General features: G+C 42.3%; 1 protein-coding gene across 11 annotated transcripts in view; it reads right to left on the bottom strand.

The window, feature by feature from the left end:
- The window catches only part of VPS13D (vacuolar protein sorting 13 homolog D), a 269,200-nt gene that overhangs the window by 221,804 nt on the left and 19,802 nt on the right, over nt 1-27,594 (bottom strand). For 7 of the 11 annotated variants that reach the window (XM_070474310.1, XM_020897781.2, XM_020897934.2 and 4 more), the window contains exons 7-21: nt 24,196-24,300; nt 22,847-23,017; nt 22,363-22,463; nt 21,068-21,236; nt 18,820-18,921; nt 18,481-18,682; nt 17,276-17,476; nt 15,957-16,087; nt 15,048-15,123; nt 14,446-14,616; nt 13,116-13,246; nt 10,698-10,830; nt 6,947-9,160; nt 5,666-5,817; nt 1,864-2,892 (exon numbers count right to left, since the gene is read on the bottom strand). In XM_070474310.1, the coding sequence (XP_070330411.1) occupies nt 1,864-2,892; nt 5,666-5,817; nt 6,947-9,160; nt 10,698-10,830; nt 13,116-13,246; nt 14,446-14,616; nt 15,048-15,123; nt 15,957-16,087; nt 17,276-17,476; nt 18,481-18,682; nt 18,820-18,921; nt 21,068-21,236; nt 22,363-22,463; nt 22,847-23,017; nt 24,196-24,300 (5,088 nt within the window). Of the gene's footprint in view, nt 1-1,863; nt 2,893-5,665; nt 5,818-6,946; nt 9,161-10,697; nt 10,831-13,115; nt 13,247-14,445; nt 14,617-15,047; nt 15,124-15,956; nt 16,088-17,275; nt 17,477-18,480; nt 18,683-18,819; nt 18,922-21,067; nt 21,237-22,362; nt 22,464-22,846; nt 23,018-24,195; nt 24,301-27,594 lie in introns of those variants that run through there. The other 4 variants (XM_070474311.1, XM_020897857.2, XM_020898086.2 and 1 more) reach the window with 2 other exon arrangements.

Raw genomic sequence — 27,594 nt, 5'->3', positions numbered from 1 at the left:
ACACTTAATGTTTAATGTCTTCAAACTAATATTTAATAGAAGCCCTTGGTGACCAACTGGGACTTCACTTAGGAAGAACAATCAAAGATTTTCTTCCCCAGAGACAACCACCAATAGAAGAAAACCAAAATCCTCTGTTTCAGGAATAGCATTCTTGGCAACAAATAAATCCAGTAACATAATTTTGTCATTTTAGCTACAAAAAGGACTCTGTGTCTATGATTTATGGAGGCAGATACCCCTGAGTGCCATCACTAGGTAAGGCATCAGCTGAAGAGAAGGAAGGAGGGAAGAGGAGATAGAAGCTCACATCCCAGTTCACACTCTCTGCTCCTGAGTGGCAGAGCCTGGTGATATGCACCCCTTATTTTTAATGCCTACCACAAGAGAGGATGACATGGTTGGATGGCATTATCGACTCAATGGACATGAGTTTGAGCAAACTACGGGAGACAGTGAAGGACAGGGAAGCCTAACATGCTGCAGTCCATGGGGTTGCGAAGAGTCGGTCATGAGTTAGCAACCGAACAACAACAAAGTAGGTGCTCAGCCTATGTCTAATAAATGAACAAAAAAAAAAATGGAAAAAGAAAGAAAATAGCAGGAGAAAAGGAAGGAGAAAAAACATTTGTAGAGGAAGGAAGAGAAAAAAGGAGGGAATTATTACAGATGGAGCAGTGACCATGGGGGCCACTCCAATGGCACAAGGGGTCCCCTTGCAGTGGCTTCTGGACATGGATGACAAAAGGATCTCAAGGGAATGAGGTTATCATGAAGTGGGGGAAAAAAAAAAACAAACCTCTAGTCACTTCATCACCAAAATAATGCATATAATGTGTCTAAATATGCTTCGTTTGGAAGAATCCAGCTGTCACCATCTGAGCCCACTCTCGGCATGGATCTTACCATCACTGAAAGTGGGACGACTGGGTGTTGTAGATCTCCTGGTGTAACGCAACAGGAAGCACTCGGCACCACCTACGAAGTGTCGGACCTGGACCTGATTAAGTCTTTAGAGCTAACTTCCATTTCTAAAATTAGTAGAGGAGTCAAATGTACCATAAAGAAACAGAGACAAATCCAGAATGCGGAACATTCTAGGAGACACTAACCCAACTTCTATAGACAACTGCATGGGAGGAAGAAGCGGGGAAGGTACCAGTCACTGAATGATCATTTCTGTCACACACATGAGGAGGGCCATATCTAGGTCATCTCATTGAACTTCCACAATCCGATAACACAGGCACCATTAAACAACCTCTGTTTATTGATGAAAAACTTAAGGGAGAAAGAGGTTAAATGGTTTGTCCACAGCCAAATAGCTGTATGGTTACAACAAAAATGCCAGGTTTCAAATCAAGGTAGTCTGACATTTAAGACACCTGTACTCTTGCTCTCACTAAAAGCCAATAATGGTATGAGTGAGAGGGAGATAATAAAAGGCACATTTGAAAATAGCTACTCTGTACTAGGTACTAGTTACATAGTAACATGGTTATTATGTGCTAGACACATTGCCAGGTGCTTCACCTAATTTCCTCATTTAGTTATCATAATCAGATGATGGAAGATAAGGAAACAGAGGCATAAAGAAGCTAAATAATTCCACTGAATTTTACAGCCCAAAGGAAAGACAAGAAGTTACTGAAACCGTTTATTTCCCCTGCCTCCAGATGGGATTAATACTAAAACCTTTTCTGAGGTATTAACGTCTACCCTTTTGGAATAGACATCCAAAAGACCACATACCTCCTCTGCCAATGAGATAGATTCTCCGGCATAAATGCACGGTGACAGCATCTAAGTAAACAAGCCCACGTTCGTACTCAGAACGTAACAAGAGTCTAAGGGAACCGATACCTTGAGATCCAGTTTGGTGTTAACTGGATCCTGCAGTTCAGACTCTAACGCACTTGACTCTGACTTCACGTTTGGTAGGGTGTCCTCAGGCGGCACCTTCATCGCATGGTTGTCTGCAGTGGAGCCAATTCCAAAAAAATCTAGGATCACGACCCAGGTCTGCAGTGTGATCAGCACATCCAAGCAGTTAAAATCAACATCAATGCTCCGGTTAACTCGATTGTAACTGGAAGAGAATTCTGAATGCTTCTTATCCACCAGGAATACATTGATATGGACCAAGGAATCATCAAATTTACTCTTTCCCGCAAGTATCTTGGACTCATCTACCGTTGGAGAAGGAGGTGGGGTCAAGGGATAGTCCTTGTCCTGGACTTCCTTCTGCTTCTTCCGGGAGGCCGAGGTGGGTCTCTGATACAGCTGAAACACATTGGGAGCTTCCTCCATGTGAGAGGGGAGAGACCGAGGCATGTCTGGATACTCCACGTTGGACACGGAAGGGCAGGACTGAGAGAGATACTCTTTTTGTGCTAAACTAGATGGCTTTGGGGCTCCCCGAGACACCATCAGGTTCTTATATTTGGAATCTGGATTTTTCTCCAGTAAGTCCTCCATCAGCAGAGAGCGCAGGGCAATCTGAATGGATAAAGTCTGGGGGTGGTCTTTACTGAATTCCACCTCAAAATCCTGAAATTTTAAGCTCACAAGACCCTGGGCCCCCAAAGTCAGATCTCCACTTAGCTGAACTTGAAGCTCTGATATACAAAAGTTGGCTTGAATCTGAGTAAAGGATTTGACTTCCTTCACAGACAAGGACTTTTGAGAAGAGTTAGAAAGACTGGAGTGGCTGAACAATCCATTCTCCTTCCTTTCAGCGGAAGGTTCTCCACAGGTACTGAGGGGAGGCAGAGGAGAATTAGGGCAGGGTGAGGAGGCTGCACTGGCTGGAAACTTATTCAGATCTTCACTATACACCAGATTGTCCAGCGTTTGTAAAACCTGCTCATATACATGCTTTGCTAACACCACCTGCATTTGAAGAGAAAAATTCAGTTATTCTACTACTACTGTCAAATGCGTTCATGTGCACTGCCCACAAATTTTGTATGACTTTACCCAAGTGTTTTTTTAAATATAATTTATAAGATATATTTTATTTCAATTTATTTATTTTTAATTTGAGGATAATTGCGTTACAATATCACATTGGTTTCTGATATATATATCAACTCTCCAAGATGTTTTAAATCAGTTAACAGCAAGGATCATCTCTTTATTTCTTTTTTTCCTTACACCTCTACCTCTCTCTGATCTATATCTATTCACAAGGCCGTCCCCAAGTACCTCACAGAACAGTCTTCACACAATAAATGTTTCAATAAGTGCTATTAAATGTAGGCCTGAATCTGTAAAATCATTCTTTCTAACCCCACAAAACAACTACAGAAATTGAAGGAAATCCTGCCAAAAGTCTAACGTGGGTTATACCTTAGGACTAAGAAACTCTCATGATTCTAAAACTCACTGATCTTGGGATCGACTTGTACACACAGCTATATTTAAAATGGATAACCAACAAGGACCTACTGTTTAGCACAGGGAACTCTGCTTAGTGTTATGTGGTAGCCTGGATGGGAGGGCAGTTTCAGGGAGAATGGATATATGTATATGTACCGGTGAGTTCCTTTGCTGCCCACAATACTGTTAATTAGCTATATTCCAATATAAAATAAAAAGTAAAAAAAATAAAACTTGCTGATCATCACCAATTATTATAACAACCTATGACTAGTACAGCTGATCAAACAAATAGTACTTTTTTATGGCAATCATTACCTGTTATCCCCTCACTTTGTTTTTAATTACAATTTCTTACTAAAACTGTTTTCAGGGAAGTTTTTATTTGCTCAAGGGTAATTTTTTAACAGAGGAGTTCCAAATAGATATAGAAAACACAGAATTGGAAGGTGATCACTTTGTAACTGTTAGATAAATAATGGATCCCACCAGTTATCAGTAGAATAAGACCTCATATGACTGACAGGGAATTTTACAATGAATGGATCAACTTTTTGCCATCTGCATACAATCAACAATTTTGGCATCACTGACAGTCAATCAGACATTGCATGTCTCCTGATATAAGCTACAGTGCACCACCTTTGAAGCGTTCTGGCAAAAAAAAAAAACAAAAAAACACCTCAATCAATTAAACCTACAGAGTTAAGTTACAGAAAAATTGGTTGTAGAAAAATCGGTTCAGCAACACCACAAACTAACAGCCAAATCCAGAATGCGGGACACTCTGCAAGGCAACTGACCTAGTTTTCCAACAAAATAATGTCATGCGGTAGGGGGAAATGAGAGGGAAACTAAATGAATAGAGACCTACAAGATATATCACCCAAATGGAATGTACAGTCCTTATTTGGATCCTGATTCAAATATACCAAAAGTAAAGGACATCTTTTTAAAAAATCAAAAATGTCTCTGAAATCTCAAAATGGATTAAAATTCAGATGATACCAAGAAATCTTCACTAATTTTGTCAGGCATGATAATACCACTATAGTTATTTCTTTTAATGCACCACTATAGTTATTTTTTTTAATTTATAGTGATACACTTCAAATATATAGGATTAAAAATGGCATGGTCTGGGATTTGCCTTAAAATATTTCTCCAAAGGAGGAAGAAAAAAAATGGATGAGACAAATGGGGCAAAATCTTGGTAACTGTTGAATCTGAGTAATGGGTACATGAAGTTTACCAGCGTAGTCTACTTTATTTTTAAAATCTTTCATAACACAAAATATTTTTCATTATTTAAACTACTAAATTTAATTATTGCATAATAATTTAAAGAATAATTTTCTAAGATTTTCATCAAAAACAACAGTAAGTCAATGGTAACCATAAGAATAAAAAGTCAATATAATCCAATAGAATTCACCTTATGTGCTAGATTTAAGGTGTAAACTCCACCCTAAGTATCCAGCACTGATGAGGCAAAAGTTTAAGAGAAAAAGCTTAAAAGCCAAAAAGGAAAAGATCCAGGGAAAGTTCTCTCAACCAGAGACCCATATCCAGAAACTACTGATGTCAAAAGCTACACATGTTCTGTTAACAGCACCCCTGGGTTACTGCAGAGCAGCTGCCAAACTAATGACCAGTCACTTCCCTAGATCCTGAGCACTGTCCTAAGAGTCTGCCTATCCTTGCTGTTTTATGTTATGCTTTTTGCTCTTTTCCCTGTGAAAGCAGGAAAAATGATACTTTTGAAGGTAAAAGGATGAAAGATGTATACTTACATACCACACACACACCCTGGACCATTTCATTTCAATGAGGGCAAGACTAATTCTCCCTTGAAAGGATCTGCCAACAGCTCAGATAATCAGATCGTTTTGTAGGTGGGCCACATATGCCAAAAGTGTGACAAGAATTATAACACTCTGGGAAAGAGAGATCCTGACTTTTTAAGCAATAATTTTCCTCATTTCTTAATGGCAACGGAATTAACAATTTGCCCTCTTCTACTCTATAATTCACCCCTCCACATGAAGAAGCTAACAAAGACTGATTCAGTAATAGAAGGACATGATAAAAGGATTCCATGCTTATTGGAACAAGTTATTGACAATAATGTGCATGAACAATATCTCTTTGAATTTATATTTTCCTTCTAACATTTTATATATACAAAATATAACAAGACATAAACATAACACATGTATATAACAAATATAAAATCATTACATGACTTCAACTGTCCTGACATAAAAATCAATAGTGTGCTTACCTGAACTGGATTGACAAATTTTCCTTCAATCTTCATGATGCTAGAAGCTCCCAGGTCATCTGGACTAAGTGAGAAAGTCAGTTCAGATTCTTTCTCTATAGGGATCTTCTCCAGTTTAAACTGAATGGTCGTGTTGTTGAGGATGTGAAAAGCTGGCGTACGAGAGAAGAAATGACCGACTAGAAACACTCAGATTGATTGCGTCATTGCTGATTAAGTGAGGGTATATATAAACAAGCCCAGGAGTTGCTCTTAGACCAGGAAGGCAGGTTAGCCTGGCACTGAGGGTCTACAATTGAGTACAAACCTTGGTAACTATTCCAAGACCATAACTCACAGCAAGCAAGGGTATAAGATAAATTTACACACACAGAGCATGCTACAGCTATTTTCATAACAAGCTCCATTTGATGGTTTCAAAATATGGTGCAGTGAACATTAACCCAGGCAAGGGTCCTCAGTAAGCTTCTCTTAAATCTCCCAAACTGGCATTTTCCAACCAAAACTGTTCATCCATGCTCAGCTTTAGACTGATCCCTCTTATGGGGCCTAGCTCAGAATCAAGGACAACATAGAATTCTAAGTGAACAACTTTTAACCCAAGCAGAAAAAGCAATCTTTTGGTAACTATGTAAACACGAATCAGTGAATTAACATCTGAGAACCACAGGAGAAGTTCTCAAAGGCATTAATATCTTCACCATCAATACAGCTTACCTGATTTCTATAGATGCCAAGACTAATGGATTGAACTGCTTGATTTTAGCAGATCAGATCGAGAATACATAAATACGAGCACTTTATTCCTAGAACCCTGTACCAAACGATTACAGAAGATGGCAGGATAGTCAACAGAGACCATAACACCAACAGACTAAATTTCACATTCTATTTCTGTCAATTCCTCCAGCTGTCTTAGACTATGATATTTAACTAGAAAAGACCTACAGCTTAGGAATGAAAAAGTCAGATGCATTTGACTAAATTACATAATACTCTAACAGAATTCACCCACTAAATCCCAGTGAATGAACACTCACCCAAGGGGGCCACTTAAAAAAATATATCCTTATTTTGCCAAAAATGGTATTCAGTGAGAAAAGGTGCAAACATTCAAACATAATATGAAAGCATTCTATTAAAATTCTATTTTAACTCCTTAAATATTCACTTAGGGTAATTCTAAAAGAAAGGTTTTTGTTGTTATTTTAAGCCAGGTACTACATTCATGGCTGGGTCTGGAATCTAAACAAAATGAGACAAAAGTTACCCATGCCTCACCTTGACCTCTATGCAAAGATTCAAAGAAATCATGTCGGGTGAAATGAGCTTCCTCTTGACTATTGGCATTGGCAGACCCAGATAGAGGGCAGAACGCCCGGCTCATTTCTGGCCCGGGGCCCTCTCTGCCTGCCAACTGGGTGCAGTTCAAAGAATATAATTTAATGTCTTTGATTTCCACTTGCAGACGGTCACTTCTGGATTCATCATCTCCTGCCACAAAATTCTGGATGAAGATCTGTCCCAAGTGTCCCACCAGCAACTCGGGACTCCCAGGCTTCCGAGGGATGGAAACCACTGGTGATTCAATGTTTATGTTCAAGATGAGCTTTACTGTGTCAGAATGAGACGCGCCTAGGCCAAACCCACATGGTTCATTTTCTTCTAAGAAAAAGGAGTCCCGGGCCTTCCTGGGAGTTTCAAAGAGCGACACCATCTCACTGTACTCAGCTGTCTTAGTGGCTAGGACCGTGGTGACTTTGGTGGCTGCGCTTTTCAGCATACTTCGAAAATTTTCTTCCAGCTCATCCATGGACAACGTCAGCTCCTTCAAGAATTTAGCGGAGTGGTTGTAATGCAAGGAGGCCATCTTGAGGTTGAGAAAACATTCCTGTTTAGATTTCTCAACAAAGGTGAAACTCAGAGCATCAGTGAGGCCTGCGTCTTCCATTCTGACAAACACAGATTCATAGAAGCCAATATCACTGATGATATTTTCATAGCCTACGGAATTTCCAATGCTGACAACATACTGCTTCTTAACATTCTCTTGTGTCAAATCCATAAGCTGCAAACAGCCAAGAGAACCATTCATGTCAAATGTGCTGCCCATGGAGACATTAACTTTGGTGCCACCTATACTCGCTGTTGCAATCTTTCTACCATACTTCTCTCCATTTGCCATTCCCACCGTCCGAAGGAGCAGCAGGTTAAGTCTGTGGATTTCCACCGCAACCTCCGTGTTTTGTTCATATGTAGACTGGTAAGTTCCCTGTTCCCTAAAGCTCCTTTCAAAATCAGTCATTAAAGGTTGAGGACTCAACTCATCTTTTTCCTTGGGAAAAGATTTTTGAAGAAAACCAATCAGCTCCACAATTGTCTCTGGATTTAGGATGATATCCAAATTATTCACCTGCAATGAAATCACCTGAAGGGTGCTGTCCAAATTCATGGACGGGCACTCTGAACTCACAAACTGATATTCCAGTTTTATGAGGGACTCTTGTTCTTTGGTGAGAACTCTGTCCAGAGAAATACTAGTGGCTGACTGGTTGTTCCGTGTGGCAGCACTCGTGAGGTGGGCCACATTGGACCCAGAGACGGGAGACTGGGCCCTGCTATCCCGGAGGCTTCCTGTCGGGATATCAAAGCTCAAGTTCTTGTGGGAGGCCATCAAAAGGTCAAAATCAGCGCCATACGTCTGCATGGTGTCCACCAGGAGCAAACCATGAACGGTGAGGGAGACCTCAGCGTCATAAGGCCTCTTCACAAAGTGAGCGTTGGTGCCAAACACCTTGAGCACAGAGATGTACCGGCCGTTGCTCTCAACGCCAAGCTGCATGCAATTCACCTTAAACTCCGCCAGGAGGAGCTGTGACTCCACCAGGACCTCCCGAGTGTGCTGCTCCAACATCACGATGCTCTGGGTCAAGTTCATCACCGAGTCTTGCAAACTTCCCCGCTGTCCCCCTTGGGGAAAAATCTTCTCCTTCATCTGAGAGTCAAAAGTCTTAGTTTCTGGGGTGGTCAGGAGAGCAAAACAATTCTTCAGAGCAGATATTTTATCTTCATTGATGTGGATCTTCAGGTCTGGTAGGTTGCCTGAGAGCACGGCTCCGGGGTACTTGGGATCTGACGTATAAATCAATCGACGTTCTAACTGGAGGTGAACGTTGAATTTCTCGACCACGTGGGTCGGTCCCACGTCGATATCCTGGACATGCTTCCAGTTGTCCTTCACACGTCCAACCATGATCTGCAGGTCGAGGAAGGACAGCGAGTACCTCTCGTACATCTTGGTGCTCATTAGATGTGCCTGAAGCTGCTCTTCACTGAACTTGACTCCGGAAAATGGAGGCGTTTTCTCCCCATTACTGCTGCTAGTCTCAGGAGGTGGGGTATTGGGAGGTGTGGCAAGAGGGGTCTTATATTCATCATCACTGAACTGATTCTCTTCCGATGCTGACCCATCCCCACTCTTCCTCTTGGAGTCATCTGCAGATGAAAACAGGAAGATTTAAAGTACATGTTGGCTCTTGCCTTCCTCCCCCATTTAATGTAATAATTAAGAAAAGTAAAGAAGAGTCGGACACAACTTAAGAGACTGAACAACAACAAGAAAGAATCAACAGCTCTGATTTTAAAAATAAGGAGATGAAAACTCTAAGCACAGTATTCTGTATTTCCCATGTATTCAGAGTGAACTTATCTACTGATTTGGAAATCAAAACACAAAGAGTAAAAGTTCATGAACGTGAGGAAAGATGGAGACCTGCTAACACAGGAACACATGTCAGGGTGCAGAAACCAACAATGCCCTCTGGTCACTGCCCCCCGCCCCCGAACATCTGAGCTGCAATGCATGAGCTGCCATCACCAACCATCCTTATTTGTTTACTTTTTCCTGTATTCATCTATGTGTTTGTTTTGTCCCCCCAACTAGAAGATTACAAAAGAACAGAGGTTTCCTCTGCGTTCCTCAACACAATACCCACGTGTTAGAGCAGCACTTGGCGAGCAGTAATTGCTTAATATGTCAAGTTCCAGCCCCAAATTCACTCAACCCCTCTCTTCTGCACCTGAGCAGTGTCACGACAACTACAAAAACACATCCCTGGGTTTGGTAACCTGTGTCTCTGTCCCAAGTTTATGTTTTATAAATCCAAGAAGGTACTTTATGCAGCTGTGTGATTCTTTTCTTCGGATGTAATTCCCTTTTCACATCCCCTTAGGGCCAAGCTCATACCAACCAAAGAGCACAAACAACCAAATGTACACCAACTGATGAGTGGATATTATTAAATGTAGTATATCGATATAAGGGAACATCATTTAGCCACAAACAGAAATGAAGTATTGATAACATGCTACAGGGCTTCCCTGGTGGCTCAGATGACAAAATCTACCTACAGTGCAGGAGATCAGGGTTCAGTCCCTGAGTTGGGAGGATCCCTTGGAGAACCGAATGACTATCCACTCTAGTATTCTTGCCTGGAGAATTCCATAGACAGATGAGCCTGGAGGGCTACAGTCCAAGGGGTCAAAAAGAGTCAGACACAACTAAGCAACTAACACTTTCACTTTCCCTTCTTTCACAAAATGGATAAACCTTGAAAACACTGAGCTAAGTTTAAGAAGTCATATATAAAAGGTCTCATATTACATGATTCTATTCATACGAACTCTTCAGAATAGGCATATAAACAAGATAGAAAGATTAGTGGTTAGCAAGGGCCAGTAGAGGTGGTAATAGAGAATAACTACTTATGGGTCTAGAATGTCTTCTTGGGACAATGAAAATGTTCTGGAATTAGATAACAGTGAAAGCTGTACAATTTTATGAATATACCAAAAACAACTGAATTGTACATTTTCAAATGGATCTCAAGAAAACTATTATATAAAAAAGTAACGAGTTAACTTTGGAGCCTAGAAATGTTAAATAAACTCTTTTTAAGCTTTACTTGGTTCAATGAGAGAGTGAGATCAATCTGCCAAGATACGCCTTTATTACTTCACATTCACACTGTACCTTGGGTGTTGGTCAACAGCATTCTTCCTAGATCCACAACAACCAACACGGGATTCTTGAACTTAAAGTCATCAGGAAATATCACTTGAGGGGCAGAAATGTCCAGTCGCACTGTCCACCGTTTACTCTCCTCCTATAAAAATAGAATCAATCACAATGAAATAGCCTTGAACTACAACAGCTAAGAGTGGGCAGCTTTATCAGCTGGAGCTCAAGCCTCCCTGAAGGTCACACTAGGATCACAGGATGACCTAATGGTCTATGGTATTAAAGCAAAACATTTAAAACAAAATTGGATCCAAATGCTTAAGGATATGAGACATTACCACAGGCAAATGGCTAACGTGGGAGAGAAAAATGTGCAAATTACTGGTTTGGGGATTGCTTGCTCTTTGATTCTGATGATCGATGGTTTAAGAAAGCTCTTATTTCTAAAGACTTAATACTTTAAAGTACTGTAGAAATTATAGAATTCAAATAAATGAGAAATCCAAATATTTTTACTTATTTATGGACATTGCTAAGCACAAACTTTCAGGCCAAAATATCTTACTGAAAAACATAAGCTTTGACATTTGAAATATAAAAAATACACCAATTCACAAATTTGTTAATGGCTCTTCCCATGAATTTGCTATATAAATTAATTTATATAAATGCTTATCAAAGAGGATCATATACAGTAAAAAATTAACAATTTATGTATTTTTTCAATTTATTTAATTGGAGGAAAATTACAGTACTGTGATGGTTTTTGCCATACATCAATGTGAAACAGCCATAGGTATATATGTTCCCCCTCCACCTGAACTTCCCTCCCACTGCCCTCCTCACCCCATCCCTCTAGGTTGTCACAGAGCAACAGCTTTGGGTGCCCTGAGTCATACATCAAGCTTGCACTGGTTATCTATTTTACATATGGTAATGTGTATGTTTCAATACTATCCTCTCAAATCATCCTACCTCGCCATCTCCCACTGAGTCCAAAAGTCTGTTCTTATGTCTGTCTCTTTTGCTGCCCTGCACATAGAACTATCAGTACCATCTTTCCAGATTCCATAGATATGCCTTAATATACAGTATTTATCTTTCTCTTTCTGACTTACTTTACTCTATATAATAGGCTCTAGGTTCATCCACCTCATTAGAACTGACTCAAATGCATTTCTTTCCATGGCTGAGTAATATTCCATCGTGTGTGTACTACAACTTCTTTATCCATTCATCTGTCAATGGACATCTAGGTTGCTTCCATGTCCTAGTTATTGTAAATAGATAATTTACACATTTTATGTACACTATATAAATATATAATTTATATAATTACATGTAGTAATAGTAACATTTGGTAAATTATATGTAATAGTAAAAGCTGATTTATATAAATGCCATGAAAGAGAAACCTCTTGGTCTAAGATAATCAGAAATACTAAATGTTATTTGTATTGAAATACATGCAAAAACAAAAAAATGGGACAAATTCTGTATCCCATACTACAACCCCCTAAGTGTTTCCCCTGAACATTTCTGCCATCCCTTACACTCCCAGCTGGCTCTGTACCAAATACACGCCACCCTCTGAGTGGTACACCTACTGCCACATCTGAGCACCACATCCCCAGGCCACAGGGTCAGAAACTCAGTTTAGCTGGACTGTTGAGATGTTTCTTGGCTCTCCCTGTGCATAAGCATCCTCATATCAGCTGGGCACTCAGCATCACAAAGTGATCATCACTCCCAGGAATCAAAACTGGGGTATCGGGCTTCCCTGGTGGACCAGTGCAAGAATCCTCCTTGCAATGCAAGGAACACTGGTTCAATCCCTGGTCCGGGAAGATACCACATGCAGCGGAGCAATTAAGCCCGAGAGCCACAGCTACTGAGCCCACACACCTAGAACCCGTGCTCCACAACAAGAGAAACCACTGCAACGGGAAGCCCGTACACCACAACACAGAGTAGCCCCTGCTCGCCTCAACTGGAAAAAACCCACGTGCAGCAACAAAGACCCAACGCAGCCAAAAAAGTAAATAAATCTCTAAAACAAAAAATTCCTGGGGCATCATTTCAATTGTTTTTCTTCTGATAACAGTAACTAAAAGGGGGTGTTCTTAATTGAAATATTTACAAAATGTCAGGTCTAGAAAATGGAACAAAGACAAGTCTTGAGAATGTTCTAAGTCGGAAACAAGGAAGAAATAATATATGATCTAGTCTCAGTCATTTGTTTTTATTTATTACACCCTGACTATAAAAGACATGGGATTTTATTTTTTGCTAGCTGATAAGTATTTCATAGATTCCGTTTACTTATCAGTGTAACTGATACAGGCATGACTCTCTACTGTAAAGAACTTCCCAGAAAGAATGCCTTCCTCTTCCCCGCCCCACAAAAGGAGCATCATTATGTCCACTTACAATGAAATCACCCACTAGCAATCGGTCAAGAGTCTGCCGGATTTCCGCCTTGGTCTGCATCTTCAGTCTGTTGTACTGCCTTCGTGCAGCTTCAGCCACTCTCAACTCAAGTTCAGACTGATAACCGAAACCTGCAAGATTGGAAGCATCCAAGAGTCACAATCTTCTTATGACTGGGTGAAAGAAAGTGCTGCAACATGTTCTCTGACCAGGAATTTCCACCAAAGCTAAAAAACAGTCTGTACAACAAGAGTCCCTTACTCCAGCCTGAGCTGGAGTTACAGGAATGTGGCAAAGACAGTGAAGAGAGCCATGCAGAGGAAGGTTAAGTACATAAGAAATGGGCATCTAAGTTATTAGAATTTCTAGAATCAGTTTCTGAAAGATTCCAAACTATAATATCTCAAAATCCTTAACAGCATGATCAGTACTGAAAGGGAAACTGGAATTTAGGAGGATTTGCCTTCTACATTCTATCAGTGTCAGAGCAATGGAGCCAAGACATTTATGGTCACCGTCTACATGAAAGGGGCTTCCCAGGGGGCTCAGTAGTAAAGAACCCACCTGCCAATGCAAGAGACATGGGTTCAATCCCAGGGTGTGGAAGATCCCTTAGAGGAAGAAATGGCAACCCACTCCAATATCCTTGCTTGGAAAATTCCACGGACTGAGGAGCCTGGTGGGCTACAGTCCATGGGGTCACAAAGAGCAACTAAGCATGTACACACATTCATGTACATGAAGAGACTCAAAAACTGGATCAAAAACTAAAACAACCCTTATGACAGGGGAGTGACGGATATATTTAGGAAAGCACTATTGTTTTATCGATTTCTCTAGCAACAGAATTGCTTTTTTTGCACATACTGTCTCAAATCTTTTTGGGAGACAAAGGAAGACATATGTAAACCAGTGATGACACAGAAGAGTCCAGTGACGACCTCTGCACTATTTATTGCTGCACCAAACAAGTAAAACAAACCACTGATCCTGTCATCTAGGAGAAAATTCTTGAACATTCCTCCTAAATTCTCTGGTCTAAAATATCCTGGGTAGCCAAGGAAACCACTGTCATAATAGATGGAAAGTATTTTAAATACATGCTAAATGAAGGCAAAGAAAGAAAAAAATATTAAGTCATTGATTTCTCTTGGAAGAGCAACTTTCCAAGGATATTCACTTTGATTCAAGATCTAAGGACAACCCTTCCACTTATTCTCAGGCCTTTTCTATACCACTACCAGGTCACCAGAATGTACAATAACCCTTGTCCCAGAAGTGACAACAAAGAGGTCATTAGAAAGTAACATAATCAAACAAAAAAGTTAACCTGAGGTATGAACCTTTCCCTTGTAGAAAAAGTCTGCTACTTTTTTAATAGCCTGGGGATTATATATGATGTTCAAGGGCCTTGTGCTGACATTCAGCCGCCTCTCAAAATGACTGTGCACTGGATTTCTCTCATACAGCATCTCAAAAACTGGGTCATCTGGATCTGCAGCTAGAGGAAAAGAACCAGAGGAAAAAAATAATAAATAGAACACAGCAAAACAATCACCTTATTCTTTATAACTGGCAAAGAATTCTGGGGGGAAAAAAGACATTTCCTCAATTATTTTCCAATAAAGTCTCATTTTCAAAAACTTTATAAAATAGAGAGCCTAATAAGGGCTGCCTCTTGGTATCAACAGGACTCCTCAAGACTGGGTTGTTGTATTCACTCCCATCATGGAACCCTAGACCTGGAGGCCCTGGGAGTTGCCCCAGTCACTCACCAGTTAAGGGAGAGCACAGGGTGGTCTCCAAGTCAGATAAGGATCCACACAGCAAGTCCATGGGCACAAAACAGGACTCACTCCCTCTCTGACCAAGACTACTGATATGTAATCGTTGCATTTTTAAGGATGAATTTAAGAACACATGACAATTTACCAGGATAATGATGGCTTCTGTCTGCAGATGTTGTTTGGAGTCCAAAAGACTGGGAGACTCTGCCAACCTCCTTTTGCTGATGAACACACACAAAACACATACGGATCAGGGTGGGAGGGGCCAGTTCCCCGTGCACACATTCTCTCCAGTCTTACCCTTTGACGTCACTCTCACTTAGCACAGTCGAATCAAAACTCATGTGACATCAGGGGATGCAGACCTGGAGGCCGAGCCTTCCAGCCTGTGCCTTCCCCAGCCTGTACAGGCAGTGTGCTGCTCTGCACTCGGCACTACATGAACTACTGCTCAACGAGGACTGGACGTGCACAGCTTTTCACACTTTTATTCTGCCCTCCCACCCTATCACCAACCCCCCAAGCCAAAAAGCTATGGGAGGCATAATAAGGAGCTAAAGATTCAACACTTCTGATCATATCTTTGCCAACTCAGTAAGATCAAAGATCTTCTTGTCTAAGAAGAATATTATATATAAAAAAGTACACATATAGAGAAAACTTAAAGTGGTTCTTCTGTAACTCTAGAGAGATGAGAAGTCCTATCAGTGACTAAGGATCAGAATGCATGAAAATCACTGTCAAGATACAGAGGAAATTCAAACACTGACCTTGAAATGCAGGAAATAGTCATGCTGATAACATTTTCTTCCAAATCCAGGCAACTATTCTAAGGTGGCTACAACACCAGGTGGGGGAAAGCCACTGCCATAAATCCCACCAACACATGGTAACAAAATCAAAAAACTTATCTAACTGTAGTTATATTCTGATTACCATATCTCTCTCAAAATGATCAAATGTCAGAACGAATCAACTTAATACTACTTATTGCTTGCCTAAAAAAAGACGGCAATTCACCAACACCCTGGACAAATCATACAGCTATACGTACTGGATTAGGGAAGACCAGAAGAGGAAACATGGTTCCTTCCGTAGCCAGGTCTCGAAGAAATAGTCCACCCAACCGGACCAAGAGCAAGGAGGAGTTTCTTCGAGGAAGAGATTCTGCTAGAAGTTTTACACCTAAAGAAGATAAATGTTAAGAGCTGATACTATGCCATCACAGCCTTAAGTATTTTCAAAGTATTAGATATAATATTTTACAGTGAACTATCAGATATCATGAACTATTTCTCCTTCAAATTGGAACAAAATAACCCTATCTACTTATCTAAATGTCTACTTCCGTTCAGTTCAGTCGCTCAGTCATGTCTGACTCTTTGACTCCATGGACTGCAGCATGCCAAGCTTTCCTGTCCACTGACATAAATTTGTAAGGAATATCAGAAGTTTTCCAACACAATGAATTTTAAACAGAGCACGTCACAATTTAGTTCAAGCAATCTGCTAGTTCACACTAAGTTTATGACTTCTCAGCTCTCAAGATTACAAAGGCAAAGCCAGTCAAAAACTGGCTTTTTTTTTTTTTTGGTCACTTGCCTTTAAACTACTGACAGACCTCAGATAAGTGGCTATTTTATGAACTACAATAAATCTATTTGTGAGAAGACAAAACAAACATCTGGGTATTTATTTACATACCTTCAATTCAAATTCACAAAAAGAAGTAAAAAATTTTTCATTATTTGCAGATTCCATATTTGCAAATTCATCTACTCATTAAAATTTACCGTAACCCAAAAAGTAATACATGCACAGTGCTTTGCAGACATGTACAGAGCAGCAAAAAATTCAAGTCACCTGAAGTGCGTGTTTCTAGCTGAAGTTGAACAAGGCAACACTCTGCCTTCTTGTTTCAGCTCATACCAGTGCCCTTATCATGATCTAATTAGTGCCAGCTTTTGGCATTTTTGTGCTGTCTGTTGGTGATTTCACTGTTTAAAAGGGACCCCAAGCACAGCGCGGAAGCGCTATGTCTTACAGAGGAAATACAGGTAGTAGATAACCTTCACTCAGACATCAGTTACAGTTTCAGTGTCGCTAGCCATGAGTTCCACTAACGAGTCAACAACATGTATTAAATAAGGTGTCATTAAACATACACACACACAGAACAGCATTATGTACTGATCCACTGATGAATGTGATCACCAAATGCTTACAGACACCTAACCCTGTGTTGCCCCTAGGGGCCATGAATCAGTACTCACGGCAACTTTCTACAACAGAACTACTGCAAATACCGAGACTCAAGTGGACACTGGTGTCTGGGGAGACAGAGAGCATCAGGAAGCATTTTGGGGGCAGCACCTGAAAACTCAAGCTGCATGAAAGCACTCTGGTTCATCTGGGGAGCCCCCTGCTCCTGGTGCAGCAGAGTCACGGTCCCTCGCTGCAGCTGCAAGTTCAGTTTCGCAAACACATGGTCTCGCTTTGTGTACGTGTTCATACAAGAAGCATCCGCAGTAGGGTCAAAAAACTCCTCGGAGCCTGAACATGAGGAAGAAGAGGCTTTAAGAAAACACATAGGAAAGTTTAAAAAGCACTGATCGTAGTCTCAATGATATGACATAACTATTATCTCCCCTTTAGGAAAGAACTCCAAAGTCATGGGTGACTTTTATTCACCAACATGAAACGACTCTAACTGCCTTATAAGGGCCCTGATCAACTTATTGTCAAACGAGGGGCAATGTCAAATTCATGATAAACTACAGTATAAGGCAGCACTGCCCAACATGGGGCAATGCTTTATACACTGCACTGTCCACATGGTGGCCACTAACCACAGGAGGCTCTGAGCACTGTGGTTCATGTGGCTAGTCAACTGAGGAAGTGAATTTTTTATTTTAGCTGAATAAATTTAAATAGCATTTGTGACTGCGGCTACCATACTGGACAGCCTGGGTCTAAAGAGTGACTCTGGACTGGTATTCAAGCTCTCAGGGTTTCAAACTTTTGAACTGGCTCAGGCTTAATTCTCTTATAATCACTCCCACTCCGATCTGTTTGAAACCATGCAAATATTCAAATTCAGTAATGGAGCTGTAAACAAAGTACCTCTTAAAACCTACTCTCAGGCTTCACTAGAGGTCCAATGGTAAAGAATCTGCCTGCCAATGCAAGAGACACAAGTTTGATCCCTGGTCCAGGAAGATCCCACATGCTGCAGAGCAACTAGGCCCATGGGCCACAACTATTGAGCCTGTGCTCTAAAGCCCAGCAACCGGAACTACTGAGCCCACGTGCCACAACTACTGAAGCCCACGAGCCGAAACTAGAGAAAAGCCCACACAGCAACAAAGGTTCAGCACAGCCAAATATAAAGAAAGAAAATTATTTTTTTTAAAAAAACCTCTCTCTGCCTCTATAACATGAAACAAACTGTTACAAATGTCTTTTTTTTTTTTTAAATATACCATGGGCCAGTTTCACAAATAATAGGTGAACCATGAACCAAGTGTCTCCCTTCACTGTAATCAAGAAGGGCACGTGAAAGCCAGTTCCTGCCTTACCTAGGATCTCCTCGGGAGTCCACTGCTCTTGCGGCTCCGCCATCAGGCCCTCCACTGGCTTCCCTTCAGGGCTCTGCTGCCCGTACCAGCCACCCCAGCCGGGAAACCAGGACTGAAGGTACTGCAGCATCCCGCTGCCTCCCCCAGGGCCTGGGTCTCCAGGAGAGTCTCCCAGAGGATCCAGCTGAGGCTCCCGTAGGCTCTGTGTCAATCAGAAATGAGCACACGTGAGCACCAAAGACAGAGACAGGGCGTGAGGTGCCACTCCTCATTCTCTGTGCCCCAAGAGGCACTCAGCATGCTGGGTGTGAACACAGATTCTCTCGGAGGGTCTCCTACCTCTGCCAGTTCTTCCTGCTTATGAAACCGCTCATGTACCAGTTCACGCAAAATCTTCAGTTCCTCAAAGCTCTGCTCCTCTTCAATCCGACACATTTCCTCCTGTTCGGGTGAAGTCAGACAAAACAGGTGTCATGGCTGCAGAGAAGTGGACACCATCACAAACCCGTCCAGTACTAAAGGAACCCACCTGGCCCCCAATGTTTCCAGTATTTCCAAGGCCCAGAAACCATGAAGATAAACAGTGAGTTCTGTAACTGCTAAGCTTCTGGTTCAAACAGCTTTTCCATATAACCCCAGTAGATCCTACCTGTACTCTGAGACTAACAGGAAGTGCAGAGGGAGCAAAGATGGTATTGAGTTGTTAACGGGTAAGTGAAGGACAAGTGTTGCTCGAATAGCCCATCTTTGCTCAGCAAAGGCAGTTTACAAAGTGCTTTCACATGCGCTACCTCAACTGATTCAAGTTGGTGGCTGGCTGTTAATCTTCCCGAGTCAGAGGAGGAAACTGAGCACCTAGTTTACAGAGTAAGTATGCAGGACTCCAGCTTCTTTATGTTTCATGTGGGACATTGGCAAGGAAGTGGTCATTTATCATTTGTTTCATACTAGTTAGGAAAGAACAACTGGCCAGCGACACACAAAGACGCGGAAGAAAGCGGAGTCAGCTCTCCTAAGCTGTTTCTCAAAAGTCAAAGTTGTTAATCGCTCAGAGGTGTCGGACTCTGCGTCCCAATGGACTATAGCCCAACAGGCCCCACTGTCCATGGGATTCTCCAGGCAAGAATACTGACTGGAGTGGGTTGTCATTCCATTCTCCAGGGGATCGTCCCGACCCAGGGATGGAACCTGGGTCTTCTGTACTGCAGGTGGATTCTTTACCATCTGAGCCACCAGGGAAGCCTTACACCCTGCCATTAAGGAAAAGGAGATTATACATGTTCACTTGCTCACCTCAGCTGTAATTTAGATTTTTCCCTTGCTCCATGTCTTTCCCTATGCCTTTAAGAAAACTATCCAAAACAAAAGGTCTAGTTTATTCCATCCTTTTATTAAGGCTTCTATGTCAGTAACCACGCCTGACACCCATGAAAAAAGCACTAGCAGAGTGGGTCATACCTCAGGGTGCTGGCAAGACAGGTGAGAACACCCAAAGAGGCAGCATTGCCACTGGTTACCACAGTGGGGTGCTCTCATAGGCTGAATGTGTCCCCCCAATAAGTTCATGTTGAGGCCTAAACCCTCAACGTGATAGGATCTGAAGGTAGAGCCCCTGGGAGGTGAACAGGTTTAGATGAGGTGATGAGGATGGGACCATCATTATAGGACTAGTTCCCTTGTAGGAAGGGGAAGACAAACAGCTCTCTCTCTGCCCAGGAAAGGCCACATGAGCACATAGGGAGAAGGCGGCTGTCTATAAACCAGGAAGATGGTCTTCCCCAAGAACTGAATCTGCTGGCACCTCAATCATGGAATTTCAGCCTCCAGAACTGTGAGAAGTAAACATCCACCGTTTAAAGCACCCCAGCCTGTGGAATGTTGTTATAGCGGCCCAAGCTAAAACAGGTGCTAACGGGAAGCTTAGAAGTGTTCACTAAAGAAACAGTTAATTGAGACAATCCCCAGGCTGGAATAAGTCTAAATTGCTATTTCAAAAACTGACGCTCACAAAACCGAAACAAATCAAAGAGGAAAACACTCCCCACGGCCCTCCCTGAGGAGACAGAGGAGCCAGACTGGAACTAGAGGAAGCTCCAGGCCAGGACCCTAGGACTGCCAGCTCCAAGTGTCTCTGGTCCTGCAGGTAACTGAAACTAGAGCTGGCCTTCCCCTCACTGCACACCCTCGGCCTAGGCTCTACCCCCAAAACTCCAGGGTCCATCAAGTCCATCAGGATTATGGGAAATGTGAGGAGAAGAGTTAGGATCAGGTGTTCGATAGGAGAGACTAGATGCAGTGTCTCTCTGGGCCCTGCACAGACAGCAGGGAGGCCTGGCAGGATCACAGCCCCTTTTCCTTCTCCCAGCCCATGGCCTGGCTACCCTCTAGCAACAGAAGGTGGAGAAAGCTTTCTGCTGAGGCAAAACCCAGCCTTCCAAGAAGCTCTCACCCTAGTAAGGCCAACTTTATCCTAAAAAACTATGATCCCAAACACTTTTATTTCTTCACAAATTCCATTTTCTTCAGTCTTGAAGAGACAGTCTTACCCTCTGAGTGGAGACGAGAAACTCGAGACAACACCCTTTACCTTGTCGTCTGCAGATAGCAAGCCTCCTCTCAACGTGGTAAAGTACTTGTCGGTATAAGACACGGCATCACGGGCCCGGCCCAACAGGAAGCCCCATGTACAGCGCTTTCTCTGCTCCCGGATCTCATGCAGGTTGGCATTCAAAGCGAAATACCACCACTCGCGGCAGCTGAAACATTTCATAGCCATCTAGTTACTTACAGCAAAAGCGATGAAAATGCTATCGACCCAAGGCGATCCACAGCACACTACTCCCATTCTAGACATGTCTTCTCTTGTCGGCCATCACTTTATGCCTCAAATTCAAATAATATTAGGCTAACTTCAATCCGTGGGGAAAGCTAATCCACTGCATCCTCGATAGATACACCGGTAATAGAACATTACTCAATTGGTCTGAATGACCCATGACATCAGCCTCTCCCACTGACAGACAATCAAGTGATGGCTTTACAGTAAATACCATTGTAAGATAATCAGCAAGGATTTGACTGTTAAGGATTTTTAAATGGAAGACTTCAGGAAAGACTGGAAATACATAGGATCTTTAAAAAAGGTTTAATATATTGACTGGTCAAATTGAGCACATTTACATGAAAACATTTATCTATCCTATGTGCTTGGTAAGTCACTTCAGTTGTGTCTGACTCTTGGCGATGCTTTGGACATTTATGCTATAGATGTCATCAAGTGTATTACATAAACGCTGACCAAACTGGTTAGGAGAAAAGGTACAAGGGAGTAGGTTCAGAAGTGCTACAAAATATTTACCACACGGTCAGATCCCACCAGAGCAAGGCTAGTCTCCTCGCTACATGAGACTGAGTTGTTGTTGCTGTTGCTCAGTTGCTAACTCGTATCGACTCTTTGCAACCCCATGGACTATAACCCACCAGGCTCCTCTGTCCATCAAGTTCTCCGTGCAAAAATACTAGACTGGGTTGCCATTTCCTTCTCCAGGGGATCTTCCCGGACCAGGGATCGAACCCAAGTCTCCCGTGTCTCCTGCACTGGCTGGCAGATTCTCTGCCACTGAAGCACCAGGGAAACATGCCTGAGACTGAGAGGACCTTCTAAATTCCACTATGCTCGACCTCAGAGTAAACCCGTAACACCAGAGATACACGAGAGCATGGTAACAATGACAACAGAAAGGGCATTTTTAAAGCCAGAAAAATCGACTATATTTTCATCTTCAACCATGTGAAGGCAGTGAGGCATATCTCTGATCTATATACAAAAAGAACATGCTAGAAAATGCATTCCACACACAACACTTAATTGACAAGCCTTACTTCTCAGACACAGCCACTTTGGGTTTCCATTTTCGGAACTTCACCTGCCTCTCCTTTCGCTCCAGCTCCTTGAGGAATTCCATGATTTGCCGGTACTGCAGCTTTTTATTAGAAGTTAAGCGGTACAAGGTTAGAACTGGTTTATTTCTTTTGCTCAGTAAAGACATTACACATCACAGGGACAAGTCATACTAGTCAACCCAGTGAGTTGAAATCCAATGCCAACTGCAAGACCAAGCTCCAGCACTACGTAGCATGTCTCTCTGAACACTATCAGCTAAGTACACAGATTCACTGTCTCTCTTATGCTCTTCATTCAGCACTTAAAAACATCAAATCAAACTAACCTGAGACACACCCAACCCGAGCGTATAAAGACAGTGGGTTCTGCATCTGGGTCTCATGCGCACTTCCTTTCCCATGAGGGGACCCTTCTATCAACACCGCAGTTAGCAGCAGACAGTGACAGGAAGGAGGAGGGTACCTGAGAGAGTTTCAAGGGAATGGTCTCCAGGTGAATATCACATTCGATTCGGGGAGTGTGCCGAGAGCGCAGAGGCTCTTTGGAGCAGTTTCTCTTCAGAAGAGCAGATGCACACACAGGCTCCAAGATGTAGTGATGGTCACGACTCTCCATGCTCCTGTCCATGGCCTCCTGAGTGGCACAAGAATGGCTGTCATTACAGCAGACGTTCCCCAGATCAAAGTCACCTGGTGTAATGTTGTCTAATCTACAGCATATGACATCAGAATCCAAAAGCAGGAGAAAACTGGGAATCTAAAGCTCTCCAGCATTTTTTAATTTGTGTTTATATTTCTTACAGGTAATACATTCACACAGTTTAGAATTTTAAAGGCAAAAAAAGTGAAATGTCTCCTTCCTACTCCTTCTTTCAGTCAGCCAGTTACCCTATTCTGAGGCAACAATGACACCAGTTTCTTACACAGTCCACCAGAAGCATTCTGTACAGATTCAGGCAAATGCATAACTTTTTGGTTTTTAAAACCAGTCTTACACAGAAGGCACACATGCTTTTTTACCTTAGTTTTTGAAACTTAATACTGTCTTAGAGACTATTATGTATTCATTATAAAGATCTCTGCCCTTTATTTTTTATAGTTGCATACTCTACTGTATGAATGCACAATATTTATTTAATCAAACTGGCAAAACAAAAACCATTCTGGACAACAGCATGCAAGGATAATGGTGGTTGAGGGAAATATGAGAACTTTCTTTCCATTTCACTTAAAACCAAGTACAATTTCTTTACAAAAAGATTAAACTGAGATTTTTCTAAATATCCTTCACAAACAGTAATATTTTACATCCAATGATTTACAATGACATTCTAAGTATTCTTAAAGGAATGTCACCAAAGGTGAAATTTCAACACAAAACATAGTAAGAAATCTCTTCTTAACAGTCAGATGTGGTGCTTCATTCATTGAAAACCTGCATGTACAACGGTGGCCAAAAGAGTAGAGAACACTAATACATTAAGTGCATGCAGCTGAATACCATCCAACAGAAGCAATGAATCAGAAGTATAAGCAGCAACACTGATAAAAACAGAGCTTTAAATGAAAAAAAGAAAACAAATCTATAATACACTATAAATGTAAAACATACACAAATCCCTAATATATTTTTTAGAGTTACAGACATAGCAGGTACCTCAAGAAAACATATACATACTTGAGAACGGATGCCAAGGAGGGAAAGGGGGTGGGAACGGGAACAGAGACACAGAGAACAAAACCCCATATGGCCGTGATCCTACACACTTCATTGCGGTGCTGTGTTACAGGAGAGCCCTGCCAGAATCATACCTGTAACTCCACCTGAGGCAAATCCCCCAATAAAGTGCAATCCACATCCCAATAGACGCTAAACTCTGCCACATCTAATTGCTTTTTCCGCATTAATTTCTGTACCTGGGGGAAGACAGGGAAGAAAGCAAGATGATTCTTTATTTACAAATCTATTCATTCATTCAACAGGCCAGTAGTGATGAATCATACGTAGGGCACTTTGCAAGGTGCTGAGGATACAAAACAATGAAAACATGGTTCTGCTCTTATGGAGTTGAGAATCTAACTAAATGGAAACACAAACATGTGAACAAGTGTAATTAAGCAGAGGAGAGCAGAGGAAGAATATATAAGATGCTACAAGCAAACAACTAAAAAATACCACTGGGCAGGTAAGTATCAAAAGCTGTGTATGTTTCAGACAGAGGGTAGAAGGGAAGGTTCGGGACACATTGCAAGGAGTGGGGCCAATGACACAATAGGCCCAATTGCTCCAAAGGACAGTGAATACATCTGTGCAACTGAAGTGCTGTGTTCAGGGTGGGGCAGTACTGGAACATGTGTAGGGAAGCACTGTGTTCAGGGGTGGAGCTGGTACTGGGACACCTGTATGGAAGCGCTGTGTTCAGGGGTGGAGTGGGTACTGGGAACATGTACAGAAACGCTGTGTTCAGGGTGGGGCAGTATTGGGACACGTATACAGAAACGCTGTGTTCAGGGTGGGGCAGTACCGGGATACGTGTATGGAAGAGCTGTGTTCAGGGGTGGAGTGGGTACTGGGAACACGTACGGAAACGCTGTGTTCAGGGTGGGGCAGTACTGGGACACGTGTACGGAAGCAATGTGTTCAGGGGTGGAGTGGGTACTGGGAACATGTACGGAAACACTGTGTTCAGGGTGGGGCAGTACTGGGACACCTGTAAGGAAGCACTGTGTTCAGGGTGCAGCAGTACTGAGACTCGTGTACAGACACACACAAGGAGTGGAGAGTTACTTGAGTGTTGAGAAAAGTAGGTTGGAGTGTTACTAGGTACACTAGGTTGAAAAGCTCCCCCTGCATCCTGCAAAATTTGTGTTGTCCCAGAACCTATGAGTGGGGGAACATACTCAGAAAGAGGGTCATTGCAGACATAATCAGATTAAAATAAGGTCATACTAATCAGAGAGGAAAACAAAAAATACCTAGAGAAAATGCAAGCACAACAATCCAAAACCTACAGGATGAAGCAAAAGCATTCTAAGAGGGAAGTTTACAGCAATACAATCTTACCTCAAGAAACAAGAAAAATCTCAAATAAACAACCTAACCTTACACCTAAAACAACTCAAGAAAGAAGATCAATATGCCTTTTATTGTATTTTATATGATTAAAACTGAACTTTTTGTGAAAAAAAATAAGGTAATCTAGATTGGGATAGACCCTGAGCAATGCTTTTTCATTGTATTTTATTTTATATGATTAAAACTGTCGAATTCTTTGTGGGGAAAAAAAAGTCATAGGGGATTGGGGTGGGCCCTAATCCAATCACTGATGTCCTTAAAAGAAGAGGAAACAGACACAGGGGGAGAAGGCCATGTGAAGATCCAGGCAGAGACTGGAGTGATGCACCCACAAGCCAAGGCAACCACGGGAAGCAAGGAGACGCAGGGGGCAGTTTTCTCCCTCAGAGTCTCTAGGAGCAACCAACTCTGCTGACACCTTGACCTTGGACTCTGGCCTCCAGCACAGAAGAAGCCATCTAGTTCATGGTAATTTGTTATCTAGGCCCAAGAAAACCGATGCAGTAAGAAGTCTGACATACTAAGGAGTTTGGATGTCACACTTGAAGGGAGATAAGTCACTGAGGGTTTGAATGCAGGCATGTTTCAGAACCAGCTATGTGTTTTAGAAAGAGAACCCTGGCAACAGTGCAAGGTAGAGCTCCCCTCTACCCCAAATGGAGTCATGAGTGTGTCAAGATAACAAGCAAGTCTACAGGACCAAACTACAGTTCAGAATACAATGAGCCTTGAACAACTTGGGAGTTAGGGGTGTCAACCCTCCTTGCAGTCAGAAATCCTCATATAACTTTCTGCTCAGCACTCCTATTCATGGTTCTGCACTGAAGGATCATGTGATACTGTGGTATGTTTTTTAAAAGAAGTCTGTGGACAAGTGGACTCGCAGTGTTCAAGCCCATCTTGCTGGAGGATCCACTGTACCTGGTTGCTCTCAGGACACCTCCAGCCCCAAGCAGCCACATCCACTTGCCCCTTTGACCTGTACAAACACCATCACTCTCCTCTGTATGCCAGGACGTAGGAAAGGCTGAGAAGCCCTGGCACAGGGCGAATCAAGAGCCTGGGACAGAAGTGAGGCAGGGTCGGAAGTCAGGAGCTTACTGACTCAGACAGGAGCTGAAGGATCCTAACTCAGACAGTTGAAGTGAAGGGGAGAGGAAGAGCCATGTTTGAGACACCTTGCAGGGAAAACTGGCAGGACGTTGTAACCAAATGGATACAGAAGCTGAGGAATAAGAAGTGAAGAAATGAGCACAGGTGTCTAAAGATGAGTGTCATGGGCGAGAACACATGTACTGAAGCAAGGGAGGCAAACTTGTTCTGTAAAGGGCCGGAGAGAGCAGGTATTTAGGCTTTGTGGGCTCTCCAGTGTCCTCAGCTACAGTACAGGATAACAGTGTTAGTAAAGAGTAATGAGAAGTCAACATGAAAGATCAAGTAAACCACTAAGAATAGTGCCTGGCACAAAAAGGGCTCAAAAGTCAGTTTTCATGTGATTGGTTTGTAACATGCAATAACATGTCAGAGGAAAAAAGGAAAAAAGTTGGTTTCAGGGAAGCAAAATGGGCAGCTGGAATATAATGGGATCATTTTGATTATAACAAGCCTAAGATACCACAGGCTTCCATTATGGACCAGCAGTAAAGAACCCTCCCGCCAATGTAGGAGACACGAGTTCGATGTCTGGGTTGGGAAGATCCCCTGGAGCAGGGCATGGCAAACCACTCCAGTATTCTTGCCTGAAGAACCCCATGGACAGAGGAGCCTGGTGGGCTACAGTCCATAGGGTTACAAAAGAGTCGGACATGACTGAGTGACTAAACAACAAAATACCACAGAGGCATCCCATAGGAAAAGACCTTGAATCTGAAGGCCAGAAGAGGTGGGGAGAATGACTTTCAAGATGTGGATGCCGTCAGCACATATTCCAGGTGGCTGATAAAACCCTGAAACAGAGTGAGTGTACCCCAAGAGTGCATGTAAGGACAGAAGAAAATAAAAAATGAGATCCTTTCTGCACCTCAGTTTCTTCATGTGTAAAATGTGCCAACATTGATGGACGAGTGAAATAATGACAGGTTAGAGGAAATTAACACAAAAGACATCTACACCTGCCAAAGAACATGGAGAAAAAG

Source organism: Odocoileus virginianus, chromosome 11, assembly GCF_023699985.2.
Source record: "Odocoileus virginianus isolate 20LAN1187 ecotype Illinois chromosome 11, Ovbor_1.2, whole genome shotgun sequence".
NCBI lineage: Eukaryota > Metazoa > Chordata > Mammalia > Artiodactyla > Cervidae > Odocoileus > Odocoileus virginianus.
The sequence above is the reverse complement of the archived record's forward strand: the minus strand, read 5'-3'. Positions and strand labels throughout refer to the sequence as shown.